Here is a 19,885-nt window from a genome sequence, read left to right on the forward strand (position 1 = left end):
GCCCATCAGATATGGAAAAATCCCCGGCAGCCATGATGATGTGGAATTTTCCCCATTCCAGAGTCGCCCATAATGGTGGGGGCAGTGGGGCTGTGACGTGGCCCATGCCCCACTGAGTGGCCAGCTGGTTTTGCACTGCCCACAGCTGGAGCTGTGCCTTCCCAACTCAGGCGGGCATTACTTCCTATCCTTGGTCCTCTAGGGTGAGGAGGGAAGCCAGGAACTGAAAAAAGGTGGATGGGGATGGGGCACCTGCAGCCTGTGCTATGCTCAACCCTTATGGGCACCCTGGAGAGGTGTGACAGCTGAGACCTCCTAGAGGCATGACTGGTTGCAGATAGGTCCCTTGTCTGAGCTTCCCTCAAGGGATTCTGGCACGACCCCCACCCCTCTCATCCACATTTTGGACCCCAAAAATATGTCCCCAGCTTGCCCTGACTTTTGAACCAGGAGCCCATACCTTACATTGGATCTTTAGGGCTCCGGAACCCCCAATAAAAGTTCACCAATTGGTCTAGCCACCTCCCTTTTCCCAGAGCTGGGCTGCCCTCATCACCACCACCACGCCACCCCGTTTCCCAGGCACCCTCGAATCCCCTTCCGGGGCTGGGAGCTCAGCCCAGCCTCAGGGTCCGGCGGTGGGACAATGGCCCCGTTGGCGCTTCCGAGACAAACGCGCCTTGTTGAGCCGGCGGCGGGGGCGCGGCGCTGCGCTCGGGGACGCTGAATGCGGCTTCTGTGCGTTCCGGGCGGGCGCGGAGGGGCCGGGAGGGGGCCGGGGCCAGGGCGCCTATTGGCCGCAGCACCGGGGGACGGGCCAGGCGGCCGCACCTGGCCGGAGTAAGTGCGGCGGCGGCGGAGGCGGGAGCATGGTCCAGGCCCGGTGGAGTCGGGGGCCCGGGCGGGTACGCCCCGCCGCCTAGTAAGGGCCCGGGCGGCGCGGCCCGGGACGAACCAGCCACGCCAAGCCCGAGGAGAACGGGGCCAAGGTATGTTCTGGGGGCCCAGGACCCACCGCCAGCTTGTGCCCTGCCGGGGGTCTCGGCCGGTACTCCCCAAACCTCCAAACTGGGACCGCAGTCAGACTCAGACTCAGAGCTGAGTGTTTGGGGAGTGCTGCACAACTGCTCCAGGGTCCCAGTGCCCCTGCCGCTGACAGAGGGTGGGCAGGTGGGGGCAGGGAGGGGGCAGGTTGGTGTGTGCCCTGCCCTTGATTTCTTCCTGGTAGACCCCTGTCCAGGGTTTTCCCAGTCCTTGGATGTGGGGTGGGTGGAGCTGGGTTGGAGCTGGAAGTCCATTAATGATTAATCTTGGACACAGCAGCCTGAGCTCTGGAGGAGGAAGGGCAGGGATCTCCCCTGTTCCCACCAGCGCTCTCCCCAAGGAGGAGGGGCATCCGACCAGGGGCTAGGGGCCAGGAGAAGGGATGGGTCCCCTCTGCTTGGGGAAGGCCCTGTTCTAAACCACAGAGGGGGCAAGGCCACCAAAGAGAGGCATGTGGGAGTAGGACAAACCTTGATATCCAGGAAGGGCCCACAGGAAATCCAGCCAGTTGAGTTTCCAGCACCAGTGCCCAGGAGGGGGTCCAGCTTGGTCTGTCCCCTCAGTATCAAGCCAGTATTTGGTCACAGCACAGAGCAAGACTGTGGTCTCTTCCCAGTGGAGCCCTTCTCCCCACCTGTCTTGAGCAGGAGAGGGTATGATCACACATCTGGCTGCAGTAACCCACACCAGTGGGGGGGAGGGAGAGAGGGCTGCAGACCTGACACCTGATCGCCTGTGTTGCCAAGGTGACAGGTGCCATGAAAATCGTCAGGAGGACAATCCCGTTGGGAGAATCCAACCTCTTCCTTTACCAAGGGGGTGACCCAAGGTCCAGGGAGGGTAAGGCACGAGCAGGCCTGGGCCAGAGCAGCCCCAATACTGCTGCACTGTATTTTGCCCTGCAGCAGAGACATTGCTACCATCCCCATTATCCTTATGGAGAAACTGAGGCTCCAGGCAATTCAGTGACTTGCCCAAGGTCACATAGTTCAAAGGTGGCTGAGTTGACTACAGATCACAGGAGTCCTGTCCCAGCCTGCATCTCAGGACCAAAGCCCTGCTCAAGACCTCTCTGCTGCTCTGGGGTCCTGGGCTCTTGGATCTGCCTGTGCTGCCCCAAACCCCTAGCTCAGGACCCCTCCCCCTCCTTGCCTTCCTAGCTCCCAGCTCTGCCTGACACTCAGGGGGTGGGCAGGCTGCTACCCTGGGAGCAGAGACAACAGAGCCCTGTTCCCAGCTGCCACCTCGGGCTGCTTCATTCCCTGCTTCTCACTCAGGCAGAGCCCTGCCTGAAGGAAGCTCCCTGTGGACAAAGAAGCCTGCCTGCTTCCCACATATCCCCTTGTCCGATGGACATGGGTCTGCTGTTTGAGAGCATGGGTTGGAGGCCCTCTTGGCACCCCGCAAGAAAGGGGTGTATCCCTGACAGTCCCCACTCTGGGCCCTAACAGACTGTGTCACCCCAGTGAGAGGCAGTGATTAACCTGGGAGAATGAGACACAGATGGTAGAATTCCAGGCATGGCAGCAGGCTTGTGAAGGGCTTCTTGCTTCACTTTGAGTGAGGAATATGAAGAACAACCCCTTTTGTGAGCCTTATTCTACTCCAGACGGGAAGGGCAGGATGGAGCAGAGGTGCCCATGGGGATCAGTGGGCTGGGGGCTGGAGGAATCCCCAGGTGAGGAGTGATGGTTGGAAAGAACTGGCGTCCCAGACAATACCTTCTTTCCCACCTGCCAGTTCCAGGTGGCTTGGGCACTCCCAGGCCTGGTCCCAACAGTGCCCTGACTTGTCATGGGACCTTAGGCAAGTCTTTTCTTATCTGTGCCTCAGCTTCCCCCGATGTGAAACCTGGGGGTTAGGGAACTTGGGTTTGGAGCATGGGAAGTACGGGTGTTTGGATGAGGAGGGTAGCCTCCCAGAAGTCTGCACTGGTGGGTTCTGTTTTTCCTGCCAAGTGGGTCTAGAAGGGTCATGATAATAATCTGAGGTATGAGCAAAGGGCTCTGCATGCCTCGTCCGTCTCATTTGATCCTCACAGCAAGCCCTTGAGAGGGTCAAAGTATTCCCATTTTTAAGAGGTGAGGCTCAGAGAGGTGAAGTCACCTGCCCAAGACTGCCCAGCTGGGGAGTGATGGAGCCAGACTTCATAGCCAGAGCATCTCAGCCTCTCCAGGAGGGGAGAGGCAGGTGGGCGGACCTAGGACGTGGTGCAGAGCAACTGCTCAGCACTTTGGAAAAACCTTTATATTGTTACATATTTTTATGCAAACAAGTGCATGGCATTCCTTTAAAAAACATTTCAGTCAGAGTGCCTGGGTGGCTCATTCAGTTGAGCGTCCCACTTTGGCTCAGGTCGTGATCTTGTGGTTCCTGAGGTTGAGTCCCAAATCAGGCTCACTGTTGTCAACACAGAGCCCGCTTCGGATCCTCCGGCCCCCTCTCTCTCCCTGTCCCTCCCCTGTTCATGCTCTCTCTCTCTCTCTCTCTCTCTCTCAAATATTAAAAAAAAAATAAGTAAGTGAAAACAGTTCAGTCATGCTAGAAGATACAGAGAATGATATTACCAACCTCCACATACTCACCTCTGGTGTTCTCAGTAATTTTGGTGCCAATAAAGAAATGACTGACTTCTTGGTTAACCTGTTCTTTGCCACTCTGAGGCTACTTTGGGGCAACTCCAGTCTGGTGGTGATTTTGCCCAGGCAAGGCAGTGTAGCAGGAAGAGCTTGCCTGTAGTTCTGACTTTGCCCATTTAGCCCCTCCACAAGTTTCTGGGCCTCAGTTTTCCCACCTGTCACATGGACCAGCAGGTGACACTGGGAAACCTGTTGAGGTCCCAGGTATGGGTGCCATTTGAAACAGTAAAGACAGGTGACCCTGCAAGTTCAAAAAGTGCTTTCTGAGTCATCAAAGACATTGCCCTCTTTTCAGTCAGCTGCCAGGCCTGGTACCCAACTGGCAGCCATTCCCCCAGCCAAGGGGGCAGTAGGAGCAAGATGTCAGGGCTGACAGTTTGGGGGGGATCCTGCAAGCCAGCAAGTTGGGGTTCAGCTTAAGTGCCTCTCTGGGCGATCCTACCCATCTCTACTCCAGCACCCCACTCCAGAGGGACAGAGTGAGGAAGCTTCTGGGTCCTTGCGGGTCACTGCCCCAGGACTCCCGGGTGGAGGGCCAACCTCTCCCATCTGCACCTTTAACTGTGCAGCCCACACTTCCCAGATTCTCTGTCCCATGCCCCTGCTGCCTTTTCCCCACTGTAGGACACTGAGGCTCAGAGAGGGCTATGGTCACACAGCAAGGTGGCGTATGGTTCAGACTAGCCACTTCTCCCTCCTTCACCAGTCAGACTAGTTTTTCAAAATGGAAATATCTTTATTTTTCATTTTAGTTTTTTTCCCCAAGTAATACAGACTCTTGGTAAAACAAAATTATATATGTGTGTATATATATTTTCACTTCATTATGTATTGTGGACACCACTTAAATGAATACATAACAAACCATGGGGTTAATGGCACGTAATATTTTTAACCATCCCCTATCATTGGACATTTAAGTTGTTTCTCTCCTCTTTGCTAAACTTTTGCACCCATCTCAGATCTCCTGTTAGATTATCTTCTGTGAACAAAGTACCACAGATGGTATTGCTGGGTCTGAGATTGGACACTTTTAGAACTATAATAAGTTGCTGTCAAACCTGCAGTGTGAGCACTGTAGGGAGAGGTTTTTTGCTCCACTTTTGAAGTGTCCTCCCCATGAGATTCCCTTCCAGCTACAAGAAACAACCCTAGGACACCCTCACCCATTCAGCTTCTCTGCCAGAGCCCTGTTGCTATGCACACTGAGCAAACAGCATTGATGACCAACAGTCAGGGAATGGTTCATGGGGAGCAGTGTTCCACAGAATGTTCTACAGGGAGTGGCTCTAGAGGCAACCTTTATCTTTATCTCCTTGGGGGGCTCGTCCCCTCCCTGCTCTCTTAAGTTCAGGGCTCTTCACCTTCCTCACCCTTTCTTTGATGATCCCATCTGCCCCTCCGACCTCAGTCCCCACCTCTGTGCCCATGACCCCCAACCTCTTTCTCCTGAGGTCTCCCTCTTATGCTCCAGGCAAGGGATCCTATTGCTCTTTGCACACTCTACAAGCATCCCCCACACACCCCAGACTTAACTGGTCCTAAATGGAAACTGAAAATTGAAACACAACTCCAATAGTAAACATATGGCTCTCTTATCTGCCCCCCACTCAGGGACTAGCTCCACCCCCAGCCAGCCAGTCACCCAATAGGAGTTCTTCCTTCCCCTCTTCCACACCCTATCACTCACCAAATGTTGTCTTTCCATGGCCTACAGATGGTCCCAGTTCATTCCCAGTGCTTTCCTTGGTCCAGGTCATTTCACACCTGGACAGCTATAACAACCACTGTCAAGGTCTGCTGGCTTCTCCCAGTCCTTCCCCACCTCTACTGTTTGTTTTCCATCCAGCAGCCTGATGGGAATCCCATCTCCTCACTCCTCTGCTGAAGACCTTCCCAGGGTTCTCCATTGCCCACAGGATCCAGCCCAGATTCCTTAGCATGCCTCCCAAAGTCTTGCATCTCCTGCCTGCCCCTGCCCCCTTCCTGGCTGTGCCTCCAGTCTCCCCTGTACACCCAACCTCTGACATACACACATACTGGACAGGCCAGCCAAGCTGAACATTTGTTAGTTTCTCGAGTCCCCTGGGTCTTTGCACATGCTTTTCTGTCTGCCTCCTGGCTCATTCTAGGGTAACAAGTGCATTAATTAATGCTAGCTGCTGTAACAGACAAGCCCCAAGTTCCAAAAGGCTTGACACACTGGAAGTTTAGTTGTCATTTTGAAATGGGTGTTAGGAGAGTGGTCAAGCGAATACCAGGCTCCTCCCATTCGTAGCCCTGCCCACTTCCAGATCCTTAAAGACCACCTCATTCATCCAGCCTATGGGAAAGGAGACCACAGAGAAGGCCTGCCCGCTTAACATCAACAGTTATTATTCTGCTTACATTCCATTGGCCAGAATTCCGTCACATAAGGACACTGAACTGCAAGGGAGGATGGGAGATGTAGTTTGGCCATGTACTCCAGGAGAAAAGGGAACTAACTGCCTTTAAATTGGAAAACATGCAGCAGCTTCTGCTACCAGGGCCCTGTAAGCCCAGGAAGCTTCCCTGACGATGCTTTTCCTGCTCCCCAGGCTGGATCAGGTGTTTGTGTTCCAGCAAGGCCCACCAATGTGTCCTCCATCACAACCTGCAGCTGTCTGCTCCTCTCACCCCCAGGAATGTGAGCCCAGAGCTCTGGCACAGGACAACATGAACCCCAGCACTGGGCATGGTGCAGGTGCTCCCTAAGTATCTGTGGAACAGATCAATTTAAAACTCATTTTGGTCATGAAAAAGATATCCACAATCTATTGATATGTGGGAGGAGCCTGGGGAGCAAGTTAAAAACAAAATGTGCTTCCCTGAAGAGACCCTTCTGTCATCTGTATGGGTTAATATAGACAGAAAAAATACGGGGAGGCTTGTGCTAAAGTTTTAAGGACAGTGGCCTCCTTTAATGGTCTTCTTTACATTTTTCTGTAATTGTCTGGTTTTTTTTTTCAGTGAGCATGCACTGCTTTTATGATTAAAATAAATTTTGCCAGGGTTTAGGGGTTGAACTGGCCAGAGATGGTGTCACTATCAATATTCTGAGAAGAGAAGCCTCTGGCAGGGCTGAAAGCATAGGTTCTGCTATCAATGCTTCCTACTCTAGAAAGCTTTCCTTCACGAGGCTCTTCTTTACTGGCCTTCCCACCCCACCCATGACCTCACCTTTGGTTCAGGAGCCTGAGCTCCACTCCCACCTGCCTGAGGTCCTTAACCTTGTGTGTCATATCTGGTCCTTGAGACTCAGCTCCCTCCTCTATAAACTAGAGGTGGTAACAGGGCCTCCCAGTGGCAAGGATTAGGGGTGTGTGTGATGCATGGGAAGTCCCAGGCACCAGACTGTGTTTGGTCAGAAGTCCACACTCATAAACCACCTCTCTGCTGTTTGATGCCCGCTCTGCCCTGACTCACGCCCATACATTTATCTGTCTTCAGACTAGCTTGATCCAGGACAGATAAAACGACTCTACTCCATGCCCTGGACCAATCCAGCACTCACAGATATAAGGACTCTCAGCCTCCCCAGTGGCTGTTTAAACTCTGGTATTTCATGGGTACTTGAGGGTTGCTCCCAGGCTGTGTGGGGCTCTGGGGGAAAGAGCAAAATGTCAGAGCAGTGTCAGATGCCTGCTGTTCCCTGGGAGGAGCTGGCAGCCGCTCACCTTATGACAGTGCTCAGTGTGGGATACATGATTGTCACAATAATGGTTACTATTAGCTGAGAGTGACACCTTGGTCCCTAGAGCCCCCCATGCCTGAAGGAAGGGTGTGAGGTGCTTTTCTGGGCATTCTCTGTTCATGGGCAAGGCTGAATCCAGACCTGAAGACAGACCTGAACCCAGCTAAGAGCGAGGTATAAGAGATTTCAGTGCCTGGGCTGAGCCTGAGGGCCACTGGGGTTTGGGACTAGGGCCCCTAGAACTGCCTCTTCCTGTCAAGACCTTGGGAAATATTGGCAACTGCAGTCAGGACAGGCATGATCCATACTGCCTCTTTGATGAAGGACTTGGAGCTCAGAGAGGTGAAATCTCATCAGATACCTCCTCCCAGAGCTGGTCAGGTTTTCCGCCTCCAGGAGGCCTCCCAGGCTGGGTTACTCCCAGAGCTCTCTGGGCTCCCAGAGATTTTAGACAAACCTTGGTCTCTGGTTGTGTCTTAGAATCTTGAAGCCTTGGAGTTTGGCAAGTCTGCATTTGGACTCTGGCTCTGACTGCCCCCTGCTAACTGTGTGACCGTGGACAGATGAGTTCACCTCTCTGAGCCTTGGTTTCTTCACCTTGTGAGTGGGCTAATCCTGGTGCTTCCTGCCTAGGGCAGGCGTGCAACTTAAATGAGGTGCAGCTTCAGGAGCAATTAACCTCCCTGCCCCACTTGCCTTCCTGTCCCTTCCATGGCCTTTGAGCCTATCCCAGACTCTCTGCAGGGCTCTGCGGCTGCTTGTGTCCTTTATCCAAGGACACCTGAGACCTTGCTGAGCCCTTTGGATGAAGGAGCTGCCTGGCTGCTGAGGTCTAGAGACAGTCAGGGACCACCCAGAGGGTGCTCCTGGCAGAGGGCCAAGGCAGCACCTGCAAGGTATAGACACATGCCACCTGCTATCCCCAGGGAGGGAGCTCATGAATATTCACACCCGCTGGAGCGTGAGGGAGCCAGCCAGAATACTGCTGGGTGTCATTGGAGCGTTCCTGTTTCCCAGTGACCGCAGAGGCAGCCTGAGAGTCAGACGTGGCTCATACAGGGAGAGGAAAGGGGCAACCAGCTACGGCCCGAGGTGAGTGTGTCTTCCTCCACTCCTGCATTTAGGTCCCTGGGAGAGCAGGACACCTGGAACCAAGGCCTGCCAGTAGTGATGCTGTAGGACAGAAGGTTTACCATCCTGGGCTCGGTTTCCCTATGTGCACACTGTGGGGATGAGTCCTGTTTCTCTTTCATTCTCTAGAGGATGCTGGTCCAACGAAACAGGAGGATTGCTGGGCCTGGCCTGGAGCCAGCTGTCAGCACAGATGGAAGGTGATGTGGCTAGGGTAACCAAGAAGGACAGGAATAGATGGGGTGGACTAGGGAGGGGGTGCCATCTACCCTGAGTGCCTGGAACTGTCACGACCATAGGCAGAGGAAGAGAGACCCAGGTTCTAGTTCTGTCTCTGCTATGGCTGTGCTGTGTGACCTTGAGGGTGGCCCTGTCCTCTCTGAGCCTTAGCCTCTCTGCCGTCTGTCTTCCAGATTGGAAGCTGTGAGGCTTGGGCCACACTGAAATTGTGCCTGGTACCCCATGGCCTTGGACCTGGGGCTTTTTTAGCTGACTGCAAGCCTCCATCACGGGCCAGTGAGCACACACCTTGAAGCACCTGTGACTGGGACCTGGGAGGGTAATAATAATGATGATAATAATAATAATAATGGTGGCAGCTCCTGCACAGGGAGTGTCTGCTCTGTGCCAGCCCTGTGCTGGGCACTTTCTTTGTGGGATGCTTTCTGCAGAGCACCCTGTGATGGAGAGTTGGTGGCATCATTTTGGAGGAGAAACTGAGAACCAGAGAGAGACACAGCCTTGCCTAGGGCACACACACAGAAAGGAAGCAGCACAACTGGGTTTCAAATCCAGGGCCTTGGCCCCAAGGTGCTGGCTCCAGGTGCCTCTCATATGTGTGACTCACATATGTGGCTCTCACACTTTTATTAGCCCTGGCCATGCTCTGCTCTGAAGGTCAGGGGGGTCATTCATCAAACATTTACCAGGTGCCAGGCTCCAAGAGCTCAGGGATGAGTTAGCTTCAGGCTTGCGTGTGGCTGGGCACAGAGGAGATCTCTCCTTCCATAAGCCTGGGACTGCGAACCAGGACTGGGCCCTGGTCAATAGTGATAATAATAATTAATGTGGATTGATCTCCATTCGTGTGCATACATTCTCTCATTCAAATCTCAGTCTCATGACTATTTCCTTTCTGCCAGGCTCCTGGCTGCCAGCCAGCCCCTCTCTGGGCCTCGGTCTACCCAGGGGCTCTACCAAGGGCCCTGTTTGCCCCTATCTTGCTGTTGTGTGTCCATTGTACATGTGAGGAGACTGAGACTCTTGAGAGGGTGAGCGACATGCCTAAGTTCACAGAGGCCAGGCAGGAAGGAAACCACTAGCCTTGAATGCTTCAGGCTGACACAGTAGGGACCAGCCACCAAGGCCCCCCGTCTGTCCACTCTTCATCCTGGCTGCCCTAGCCCAGCCCACAGAGGCCAGAATCTGCTGTGCTGCTGAGAGAGAGCCCCATTAGCCACACTGTGGCCTCCTGCAGTGGATCTTCTGGCTGCACACTCACTTCCTGCAGGCTTGGGACCAGGCCTGGGACGTGCCAGGCAGAGGCTGTCATGGACAGAGCTGGAAACTGCATATTGGAGGCCGACAGACTTGGGCTTCAATCCCGGCCCTGCCCCCTGCCTTACCTGGGCAAGTCACATCACCTCCTGGAGCCCCAGTTTCCCCATCTGCAAAATGGGGGTGACAGTGGGGTCTGCCTGGCAGGATAGCTGAGCAGAACCCATGAGATGCTCTAGAGAAACCCCTGTCCAGGGCCTGCCTCATAGCAGGGGCTCAAAAGTGAAACCTGAGGGCCGGCATGGTTTGAGGAAGCCCAAGTGGTGGAGTGAAGTAGTGACGCAGTGATGGGAGGGTTGGGGGCGCTGTCCTGGGCAAGTCTAGGCAGAGCCTGATTGGTGGTTTTGGGAAGCTGGTCTGCCCCCTACTGCTGGGCCTCCACCCCAGAGCCTGTGCCTTCAGCTTCCAGATTTCTGGAAAGTGCCCTGGTGAGTTGCGCTGCTGGGACAAGGGTGGGCCCTTGGGATCTAGGGAGGGCAAGAATTTTACCCTTCCCTGTTTTAAAGTCAGAGAACCTGAGGCCTAGGGCCTCATTCAGGGTTTGGGCCCGAGTCTGAGGCTCTGGCCTGGCCCAAGGTTCTGCCCTGTTCCCCCCTAACCACCTCCTCGCTGGGCCCCCAGGGAGCGGGAGGCCAAATGGGGCACTTGATGCATGGGGCCAGTTTGTGCTTGGTGGGGGACAGGGAAAGGGGGGGGGAGACGGCGGGGGGCTAGCAGCCACTCCTTGTTCAGGAGAGCTCACCCTGACAGAGACCAGGAGCAGGTCCCCAGGAGCTCAGGAGGGAAACAGCTAATACTCTTTGAGAGAGACCTATGTGTTAATTGCTTTGCCTACTCCCATCTCTGGAAGAGCCAGTGAGGGGGTCTATCAGCTTCCCAATTTCAGAGATGAGAAACTGAGGCTCTCAGGTTCCTGTGATTGAAACACAGGCCTGGGGCTTCCAGAGCCTGAGGTCGGCACCTCCCCCTCCATTACCATACTGTCTAGTCACCTTACCCCACCTGGCAAGCTTTATAACCTATTATTTAAACATATTAAATATATTTTATTGCCTTTTTATTAAAAAATCCATATTCCCTTTTGGGGCACCTGGGTGGCTCAGTCAGTTAAGCGTCTGACTCTTGATTTCGGGTCAGGTCATGTTCTCATGGTTTGTGGAGTCAACCTCCATCCCCAACCACTGGTTGCCTGCTTCGGATTCTCTCTCTCCCTTTCTGCCCCTCCCCTGCACATGTGTGCTCTCCCTCTCAAAATAAACTTAAAAAAATATATAACTCCTTTTTAAAAAAGTAATTGTTACAGAAACGCATAATATTGAAAAATATTCCATTATGTGCCCCTTTCCAAGCTATGTAGAGGATACTACGGCTCAAATTGAGAATACTGCCCTCCAGTTGTTTCTGGGCCTGCATGTATATTTACCTATATATGCATATGGATGTGGGGGCATAAAGTTCTGGAACTTTCTTTTTTCACATTAATAGATCATGTGCTTTTTTTTTTTCTAGTATTAAAAAAAAAATTTATTCATTTTGAGAAAGAGAGAGAGAGAATCCCAAGCAGGCCCTTTGCTGTCAGTGCAGAGCCCAACTTGGGGCTCAATCTCACGTGAGATCGTGACCTGAGCTGAGATCAAGAGTCGGTCACTTAACTGACTGAGCCACCCAGGCGCCCCAGATCATGATGTTTTTTGAGTCAGTCCACTTAGCTCTGCCTTGTTTTGTTATTTGGTACAGATGACTCCATCTGGGAAAAGGCCTTGGTTTGTGTAACAGTCCTCCCCCCCCCCCCCCCATAGACACAGATTGTTTTTAGTTTTTCAAATTTCTGACTAAACTTCTATGAACACCGTTACATGTGTGACTTTGTCCAAGTGTTTCTGTAGAATGGTTGGAATTTGGAGAGCTTATACCTTCCTCCTTTGATAGAATAAACGGCTCTCTGGAAACATTCTCCCCCATTCTCATTTACTCCTGACCTGTCCACCTTGCCCACCTAAGAGTGAACAGGGATATGTCATTGTCATGAGGGAAGCCAAATTCCCTCTCACATAGTTTCTTCCTCTGCAACTTGTTTCTTCATGTCCTTTCCGGTGACGAGAAATTTCTAGATAAGCAGAAGACTCAGGGATGGGTGCTGGCTGGTGGGGTTGGCCTGGAGTGCTCCTTCTCTGAGAAGCGTTTATGTGTGCCTTGGGTAACTTTCCCAGAGGGGAGTGTGGGGTCCCCCTCCAGGCTGGTTATTTAGCCTCTGCCCCAGGGATGGTGGGAACGTGCCATGCGTGTGGTCACGGGGCAGCATGCATGACTTCTTGTGGCCTCAGGGGCCCAAGGCCCCCATGCAGCTTGTGTCAGAACAGGAGTGGAAAGTTTCATGCCCTGGGCTTATAGCTAAAGGGAGGTAGGAAGGCATCCTGAGCCCCAGCTCTCTCCTGGACTCCCATCCCTCAGCATGAACTACCTCCATTACAGTTCATGCCTCATTCCTCTGCTATTAGGGTTGCCACAATTAGACCAAAACTAGACTGAAAACTTTCCCCAAGCCCGCCGCCCCCCCCAAAAAAAACCAGGACACCAAACTAAATTTAATTTTCAGATAGACATTGAATAATTTTTATTGTGTCCTGTATAATATTAAAATTAAATTTTATTCATTGTTTATCTGAAATTCAGGATTACCTGGGCAAACCTGCCTGCTGGAAATTAGAGAAGAGGTAGGCATGTGGGCAGAGGCTGTGCTGTGTGACTTGAACCCTCTCCTTCCTCGCTCTGAGCCTCAGTTTCTCCATCTGCCTGCCCTACAGATGCAGGGACATAGGGGCCAGCGAAAGGAGCGGAAGAGCCTCAACCCTTCACCAGGCAGCTGGGAAGGGTGGCACGGGGAACAGGTGGGACTGGTTAGGTCCTTTGAAAGGTGAGACATCCAGGCCCTGGGAGGTCCCTGGCCCCAGGCCTGGGGGGACAGGGCGTTGGGAGACGGTCTTCTTCTCCATCTGAGAAAATGATTTCATTATGAAGCACAAAAATGTATAAGAAATACACTGATGAACACCCAGGTATCCACCCTACCCCTCAGCTTAAAAATTAAAACCAAGGGGCACCTTGGTGGCTCAGTCAGTTAAGCATCCGACTTCAGCTCAGGTCATGATCTTGCAGTTCACGAGTTCAAGTCCCACATCAGGTGAGCTCGAGCCCTGCTTCAGGCTCCTCACTGACAGTGTGGAGCCTGTGTGGGATTCTCTCTCTCGACCTCTTGCTTACTCTCACCCTCTCTCTCCCCCCCAAAAATGAAAATTAATTAATTAATCAATTAAAATATTTATTTTATTAAAATTTTTTAATGTTTATTTAATTTTGAGAGAGAGAGAGAGAGACAGAGCAGGAGTGGGGGAGGGGCAGAGAGAGAGGGAGACACAGATCCGAAGCAGGCTTCAGGCTCTGAGCTGTCAGCACAGAGCCCGATATGGGGCTCGAACCCACAAACTGGGAGAACGTGACTTGAGCTGAAGTCTGCCACTTAACCAACTGAGCCACCCAGGCACTCATCAATTTAAAAAAAATTTTTTTTTATTAAAAATTTTTTTTAACGTTTATTTATTGTTGAGACAGAGAGAGACAGAGCATGAACGGGGGAGGGGCAGAGAAAGAGGGAGACACAGAATCGGAAGCAGGCTCCAGGCTCTGAGCTGTCTGCACAGAGCCCGACGCGGGGCTCGAACTCATGGACCGCGAGATCGTGACCTGAGCTGAAGTTGGACGCTTGACCGACTGAGCCACCCAGGCGCCCCTAAAAAATTTTTTAAAACCAAACCATACAGTAGAACCTTCTCCCTTCTCCTTGTCCCATTCCCGGGTCTCTGTCTGCATTGGCTTTGCCCACTATCTCTGTCTGCAACCCTGTTTCTCCCTCTCCATGTGTTTGTCACACTGTCCCTGTATAGACCTTGCTGGGGCCACAGAGCTGGCAGAGGCCAGTCCCAATGTCAAAGGCTTCCCCTCAACCCAGCCAGGCCTGGGGTAGCAGTGGAGGCTCCCTGGGGCCGGCCTCCTAATGCTTGCCCTGTTCTCTGCTCCCTCAGTTGTCTGAGATGCCGCTGCCGCAGAAGAAGCGCTGGGTGTCCATGGCCAAGGGGCTGGTGCTGGGAGCACTCTTCACTAGCTTCCTGCTGCTGCTGTACTCCTATGCTGTCCCCCCGCTGCACGCTGGCCTGGCCTCCACGTGAGTGGCCCTCCTGGAGGGCCAAGGGGTGGGAGGGTTGGGGTGAGGGGGCACCCTGTACCCTGTACCATGCTGTGCTGGGCAGAAACTGTACTGAGGGCAGAGCTTGCTGTGTAATCCTGGGCCTCAGTGTCCTCATCTGTGAAGTGGGCATAATAGAGCCTGCCTCGTGGATCATGTGAAGAAAATAACACTGTCTGTGTACAGGGCTGGGATTATCATCTGAGGTTGCAATGGGACTGGGAGGCGGGGGTGACTTGTCCAAGAGAACTCACTGGCACAGGGCCGAGATTCAGACTGCGGTCTGTCTGCCTCCAAGCCTGGCTCTTAGCCATGAGGCTCTCCCACCTCCTCGTGGGGCTGCTCAGCCAGGCCTGGCATGGCTTGTGCTCTTAGTTGGTGGTATTAAGTTGAACTAGAGGAAATTACCGATTATTGACTTTCTGGTCAAAAACTGACCTACAAAATATGTGGTTCAACCTAATCCTAGTTCATGATAAATGTAGGATGTGGTGGCCATGGATGAGACAAGAACCAGCAAGCTTGACCTCACACCAACACCGCAAATGGGGCCTGTTATTTTCCCCATTTCATAGATAAGGAAAGTGAGGCCCAAGAGACCACACCACCTGCCCACGCATCACAGCCTGGACACAGGCCTGTCTGGTCCCCTGGCCTGCCTCTCCTGCTATCACCATCCTCAACAACCCTGATCTTTAGATACCAGTGGGCAGGGGGTGCTGAGTCCTGAGGGCCCCAGCAGACCCTGAGGCTCTCCCCACCATTTCATCCACAGCAGGACCCCAGAGGGCACAGCACCCTGCTCCCCGGCCCCGGGTGAGCCAGAGGTGCCCACCCTCGCCAACGGCTCTGCAGGAGGGTGCCAGCCTCGGCGCCACATCGTGTTCATGAAGACGCACAAGACGGCCAGCAGCACGCTGCTCAACATCCTGTTCCGCTTTGGCCAGAAGCACGGACTCAAGTTCGCCTTCCCCAACGGCCGCAACGACTTCGACTACCCGGCTTTCTTCGCCCGCAGCCTGGTGCAGGACTACCGGCCCGGGGCCTGCTTCAACATCATCTGCAACCACATGCGCTTCCACTACGACGAGGTCCGGGGCCTGGTGCCCCCCAACGCCACCTTCATCACTGTGCTCCGTGACCCAGCCCGCCTCTTCGAGTCCTCCTTCCACTACTTCGGCTCAGTGGTGCCCTTCACGTGGAAGCTCTCGGGCCACGACAAGCTGGCCGAGTTCCTGCAGGACCCAGACCGCTACTATGACCCCAACGGCTACAACGCCCACTACCTCCGCAACCTGCTCTTCTTCGACCTGGGCTACGACAGTGGCCTGGACCCGGGCAACCCGCAGGTGCAGGAGCACATCCTGGAGGTGGAGCGCCGCTTCCACCTGGTGCTCCTGCAGGAGTACTTCGACGAGTCCCTGGTGCTGCTCAAGGACCTGCTGTGCTGGGAGCTGGAGGACGTGCTCTACTTCAAGCTCAATGCCCGCCGCGCCTCAGCCGTGCCGCGCCTCTCCGGGGAGCTGTACCAGCGCGCCACGGCCTGGAATGTGCTGGACGCCCGCCTCTACCGCCACTTCAATGCCAGCTTCTGGCGCAAGGTGGAGGCGTTCGGGAGGGAGCGCATGGCCCGCGAGGTGGCCGCCCTGCGGCGCGCCAACGAGCGCATGCGGCACATCTGTATCGACGGGGGCCGAGCCGTGGATGCCGCCGCCATCCAGGACTCGGCCATGCAACCCTGGCAGCCGCTGGGCGCCAAGTCCATCCTGGGCTACAACCTCAAGAAGAGCATCGGGCAGCGGCACGCGGAGCTTTGCCGTCGCATGCTCACGCCTGAGATCCAGTACCTGATGGACCTCGGTGTCAACCTGTGGGTCACTAAGCTCTGGAAGCTCATCCGGGACTTTCTCAAGTGGTGACATCCGGCCCACTGGCAGCCCCCTCTGCCCGCTGCATCGCTGAGGAGGGGCCGGGCAGGGGCCTGCTGGCCTCCCCTATGCCCTCCTGGTGCCACCCCGGCTCTGGGGGTAAGGTGGGGCTGCTGCAGGGGCGCAGCCAGCCAGGACTGGGCCCAGGCACACAGGGCCTGAGATCAGTATTTGACTAGTTATAGCTTTTTTAAAAGTTAAATCTCCTCCCCTCCAAAAACGAATGTTCTGTTTCCTGCCTCCTCTTAAAGGGGAGACTTGAGAAGTAAAAGAATTTGATGTTGTGTTTTTTGTTAATCAGCCTCAGTGGTGCTGACTGATGGGGCCCTGGGTGGGAGGTGACTGAGGATGGGGGGACCTGCAAGAGAGCATGGCGGGTACCTGAGAGTGTCTGTGGGACAGAGCCCATTTGACGTGACGGGGTTTGATGTGCACCTGTTACATGCTGAAGCCCTGAGTGGTTGAAGGACTCCCATGATTTACCAAGACCTGGAAGAGCGTGTGTGTGTGTGATCATCCTGGGACTATTCCAGTCACTTACTCCAACTGAACATTGGTTATGTGCCCAGCGTTGGGCTAAGTGGGTTGGTTATCTCAGTTCATCTTCGTCAAAACTTAGCAACGTGGGAACTGTTATTTTCTCATGCCAGAGATGAGGAAGGGAGCTCAGAGAGAGAAAGTCGTTTGGCCAAGATCACACAGCAAGTAAGTGGTAGGACTGGAACAGAGGCTGGGAAGGATGGTGTGTGCAGCCAGATTTGAGACCGTCCAAGTGGTGTGTGTGTGTGTGTGTGTGTGTGTGTGTGTGTGACAGGGAGTACTTGGTGTAGCGCTGAGCAGCAAGCCCCGGGCCCAGGCTGAGTTCCTTGTGTAATCTCATTAATCCTCACAATCACCCTTTGCAGTAGGCACAGTTACCATCCCATGTTACAGATGTGGGAATTGACATTCTGAGTGACAGCAAAAGGGACTTTCCCGAGATCTTGCAGGTACACATTAGACCCAAAACTAAACCTTCTTCTCCCTGGGACCCCAGATGCCTTGCCTCAATGCCTGTGCACCCTGTCCCTGTTTACCCCATCTCTCCACTGACCACTCCAGGCTGCCTCACCATCTGCTTGTACTCCACCCTGCCCAGGCTCTGGGTTTCCCCCTTCCACCCTGGGGTTCAGTTTAATTAATCCAAAAAAATTTGGCATTTATCAGATAGCTGCTGTGCCCCCCAGCCCTGAGCTGGCCCTGAGCATACAACAGTCAGCAAGTTGATCCCTGCCCTCCTGGAGCTCAGGTCCAGAGACAAAGATAGAGGCCAAGCAATCAAGTCACATTGAGTATGACCAACCAAGGTGGGGATGCGTCAGTTCTAACCATCTGTCTCCCTCGGCCTCCCCAGGGGGACAACAGCCCTTTCTGGGGCACGGGACTCTTAGATCTCTAACTAAGAGCCAGCAGCCAGACACAAAAGGCAGAAACCACAGCCAAGTGACTTTATTGGAGACCTGTCTGTACCAGGCTCCAAACCACATGCTTGCACACCTTATCTGAATATCTACAACATCCCAGCTTTATAAACCAAAGCTCAGAGAGGTTAAGTGACCTACCCAAGGCCACACATCTAATTAGTGCCAGTACCACATTTCAAAGCCAGATTAGTCAGCTCTTATCTTAAGCCCTCCCTGAGTTTGAGTCACTGTTTCTCCTGGGAGCAAGTTTCTGGCCCAAACAGGCTGGGAAGAAGTTAGGGTGACCAGCTGTCTCAATTTCCTCGGACTGTCCCAGTTTTTGCACCAAAAGGTCTCACATCCCAGGAAACTCCTCAGTCCTGGGCAACCAGGATGGTTGCTCAGCCTGGAACAGTTTTGACCCCACCAGCCCCCAGGAGCTACTGTCTATACCTTCTTAAAGTTTCTTTGCAGCAAGCAATAAGCACATCTTTGAGGGCTTTAAATCATATGGAGAAAACTAAGCAGAAGAAAAAAGAAAGAAAGAAAGAAAGAAAGAAAAGAAAGAAAGAAAGAGAGAGAAAGAAAGAAAGAAAGAAAGAAAGAAAGAAAGAAAGAAAGAAAAAGTTATTATTGACTCCAAATTCATGAGATAATCCCCCTCCCTTTTTAGTAATCAAAAAGAGATGTGACTTAGTGCAATATGAAAGTATCTTGGGTTTGTGGAACCCCATAATTTTATTTCATTGGATCTTTAGGGGCCTAAAACTGCCAATAATAATATTATATGTCATCAAATTATTTATTATTAATACTGGCACTTCTAAGCCCTTAGGGACCCAAGGAGAATAAATCTGGCAAATAATAGATGCCAAGAATATAAATTGTCCCATTAGCATTTACTATCTGCCTGATTTGTTTTACGAACATTATAGTTATTAACTCATTTATTAACATAATTAATATTTAACAATACGTAGTTGCGTGGTACTGAACAAGCACTCTGCACCATACAGGAACATGGACAATTCCCTTTGCTCTCCTGAGGAGGCAGCCAAGACTCAGAGAAGCTGAGTAACAAGCCCTACGGTCACTCAGCCAGGCAGCCATAGAGGCAGGATGCAAACCCAGGTCTGTCAGACACCAAGGCTGGTGTTTGCAGGCTCCAGACCTTCAGTGCCATTCCAGCCGGCCATCTCAGCCTCAGGACCGAGGTTTTTTCCATGGTTGAAAATGTATGAGGTCTCCGAGGGGCTCTGCAGCTCGTAGCTCGCAGGAACCAGCCTGCTCTAGCCACACCTGGCAGCAGAGGGCGCCATGGTGCCAAATTTGGTCTCAGCCTGTCAAGACATTCCCAGCAGTGGGGGCTGAGGGCACCCACAGTTAGGGCTGAGCCTACAAGCGAAAGCCAGGGTGAGGGTCATGCTGTTCCCTGAGAGAAATTCAGCGGAACTCCCTGTTCCTCTCTGTTATAGGATGAATTGTATCCCCTAAAAAGATATGTTGAAATCCTAACCCCCAGTTCTCTATGACTGATCTTATTTGGAAATAAGGTCTTTGTACATGTAATCAAGTTAAGATGAAGTCATTAGGGTGGGGGCTAATCCAATATGGCCATAGCTGGTGTCCTTAAAAGAAGTGGCAATGTCATGTGAAGATACAGACCACAGGGACAGTGCCACGTGAAGACAGGCAGAGATTGGCATGATGCAGTTATAAGCCAAAGGCTGATGGTGACCTCCAGAAGCTAAGAAGAGGCAATGAAGGATTCTACCCAGAGTCTCAGAGGGAACAAGGCCCTGCTGACACTTTGATTTTGGACTTCCAGCCTGCAGAACTGTGCAAGAATAAATTTCTGTTGTTCTAAGCCATCCAGTTTGTGTACTTTGTTACAGCAGCCTCAGGACACAAATACATTCTCTGTGCCCAGGGCCCTGCTCTAGGTCAAGCCTCTGCCCTTTACCTGGACTCCTTCCCCGGCTCCCTCCCCCAGGCTTGCTCCTGTGATCCACCCTTCACCTGCAACCAGAGGCCATCCTCTGCTCCGAGCCCTCCATGGTCCCCCTTTCCCTCGGGGAGAAGCCATGCAACTGCAAGCATCTGCGGCTTTGCACGTGCTGTTCCCTCTACCATAAGGCCCCTTTCCCATTGCAGGTCTAACACTGCTGAGTGTTTTCAAAGCAAGCTCT

At 53.1% G+C, this 19,885-nt stretch overlaps 1 protein-coding gene across 3 annotated transcripts; it reads left to right on the plus strand.

Annotated features, from left to right (window-relative positions):
• Positions 1-825: 825 nt before the first annotated feature.
• GAL3ST1 (galactose-3-O-sulfotransferase 1) lies at positions 826-19,567 on the plus strand. Of its 3 annotated transcripts, XM_086682061.1 has the most exons (4): positions 827-989; positions 8,325-8,490; positions 14,166-14,305; positions 15,102-19,567. In XM_086682061.1, the coding sequence occupies exons 3-4, from the start codon at positions 14,175-14,177 to the stop codon at positions 16,243-16,245; spliced, it is 1,275 nt and encodes a 424-aa protein (XP_086538187.1). In that variant the 5' UTR covers positions 827-989; positions 8,325-8,490; positions 14,166-14,174; the 3' UTR covers positions 16,246-19,567. The 3 variants fall into 3 exon arrangements, with proteins under 3 accessions (XP_025789266.1, XP_086538187.1, XP_025789265.1); XM_025933481.2 differs by lacking the exon at positions 8,325-8,490 and having other exon boundaries at positions 826-989; positions 15,105-19,567; XM_025933480.2 differs by lacking the exon at positions 8,325-8,490.
• The last annotated feature ends 318 nt before the right edge of the window (positions 19,568-19,885 follow it).

The sequence above is a fragment of the Puma concolor genome, chromosome D3, assembly GCF_028749965.1.
Source record: "Puma concolor isolate L17-30 chromosome D3, mPumCon1.1.hap2, whole genome shotgun sequence".
Classification (NCBI taxonomy): Eukaryota; Metazoa; Chordata; class Mammalia; order Carnivora; family Felidae; genus Puma; species Puma concolor.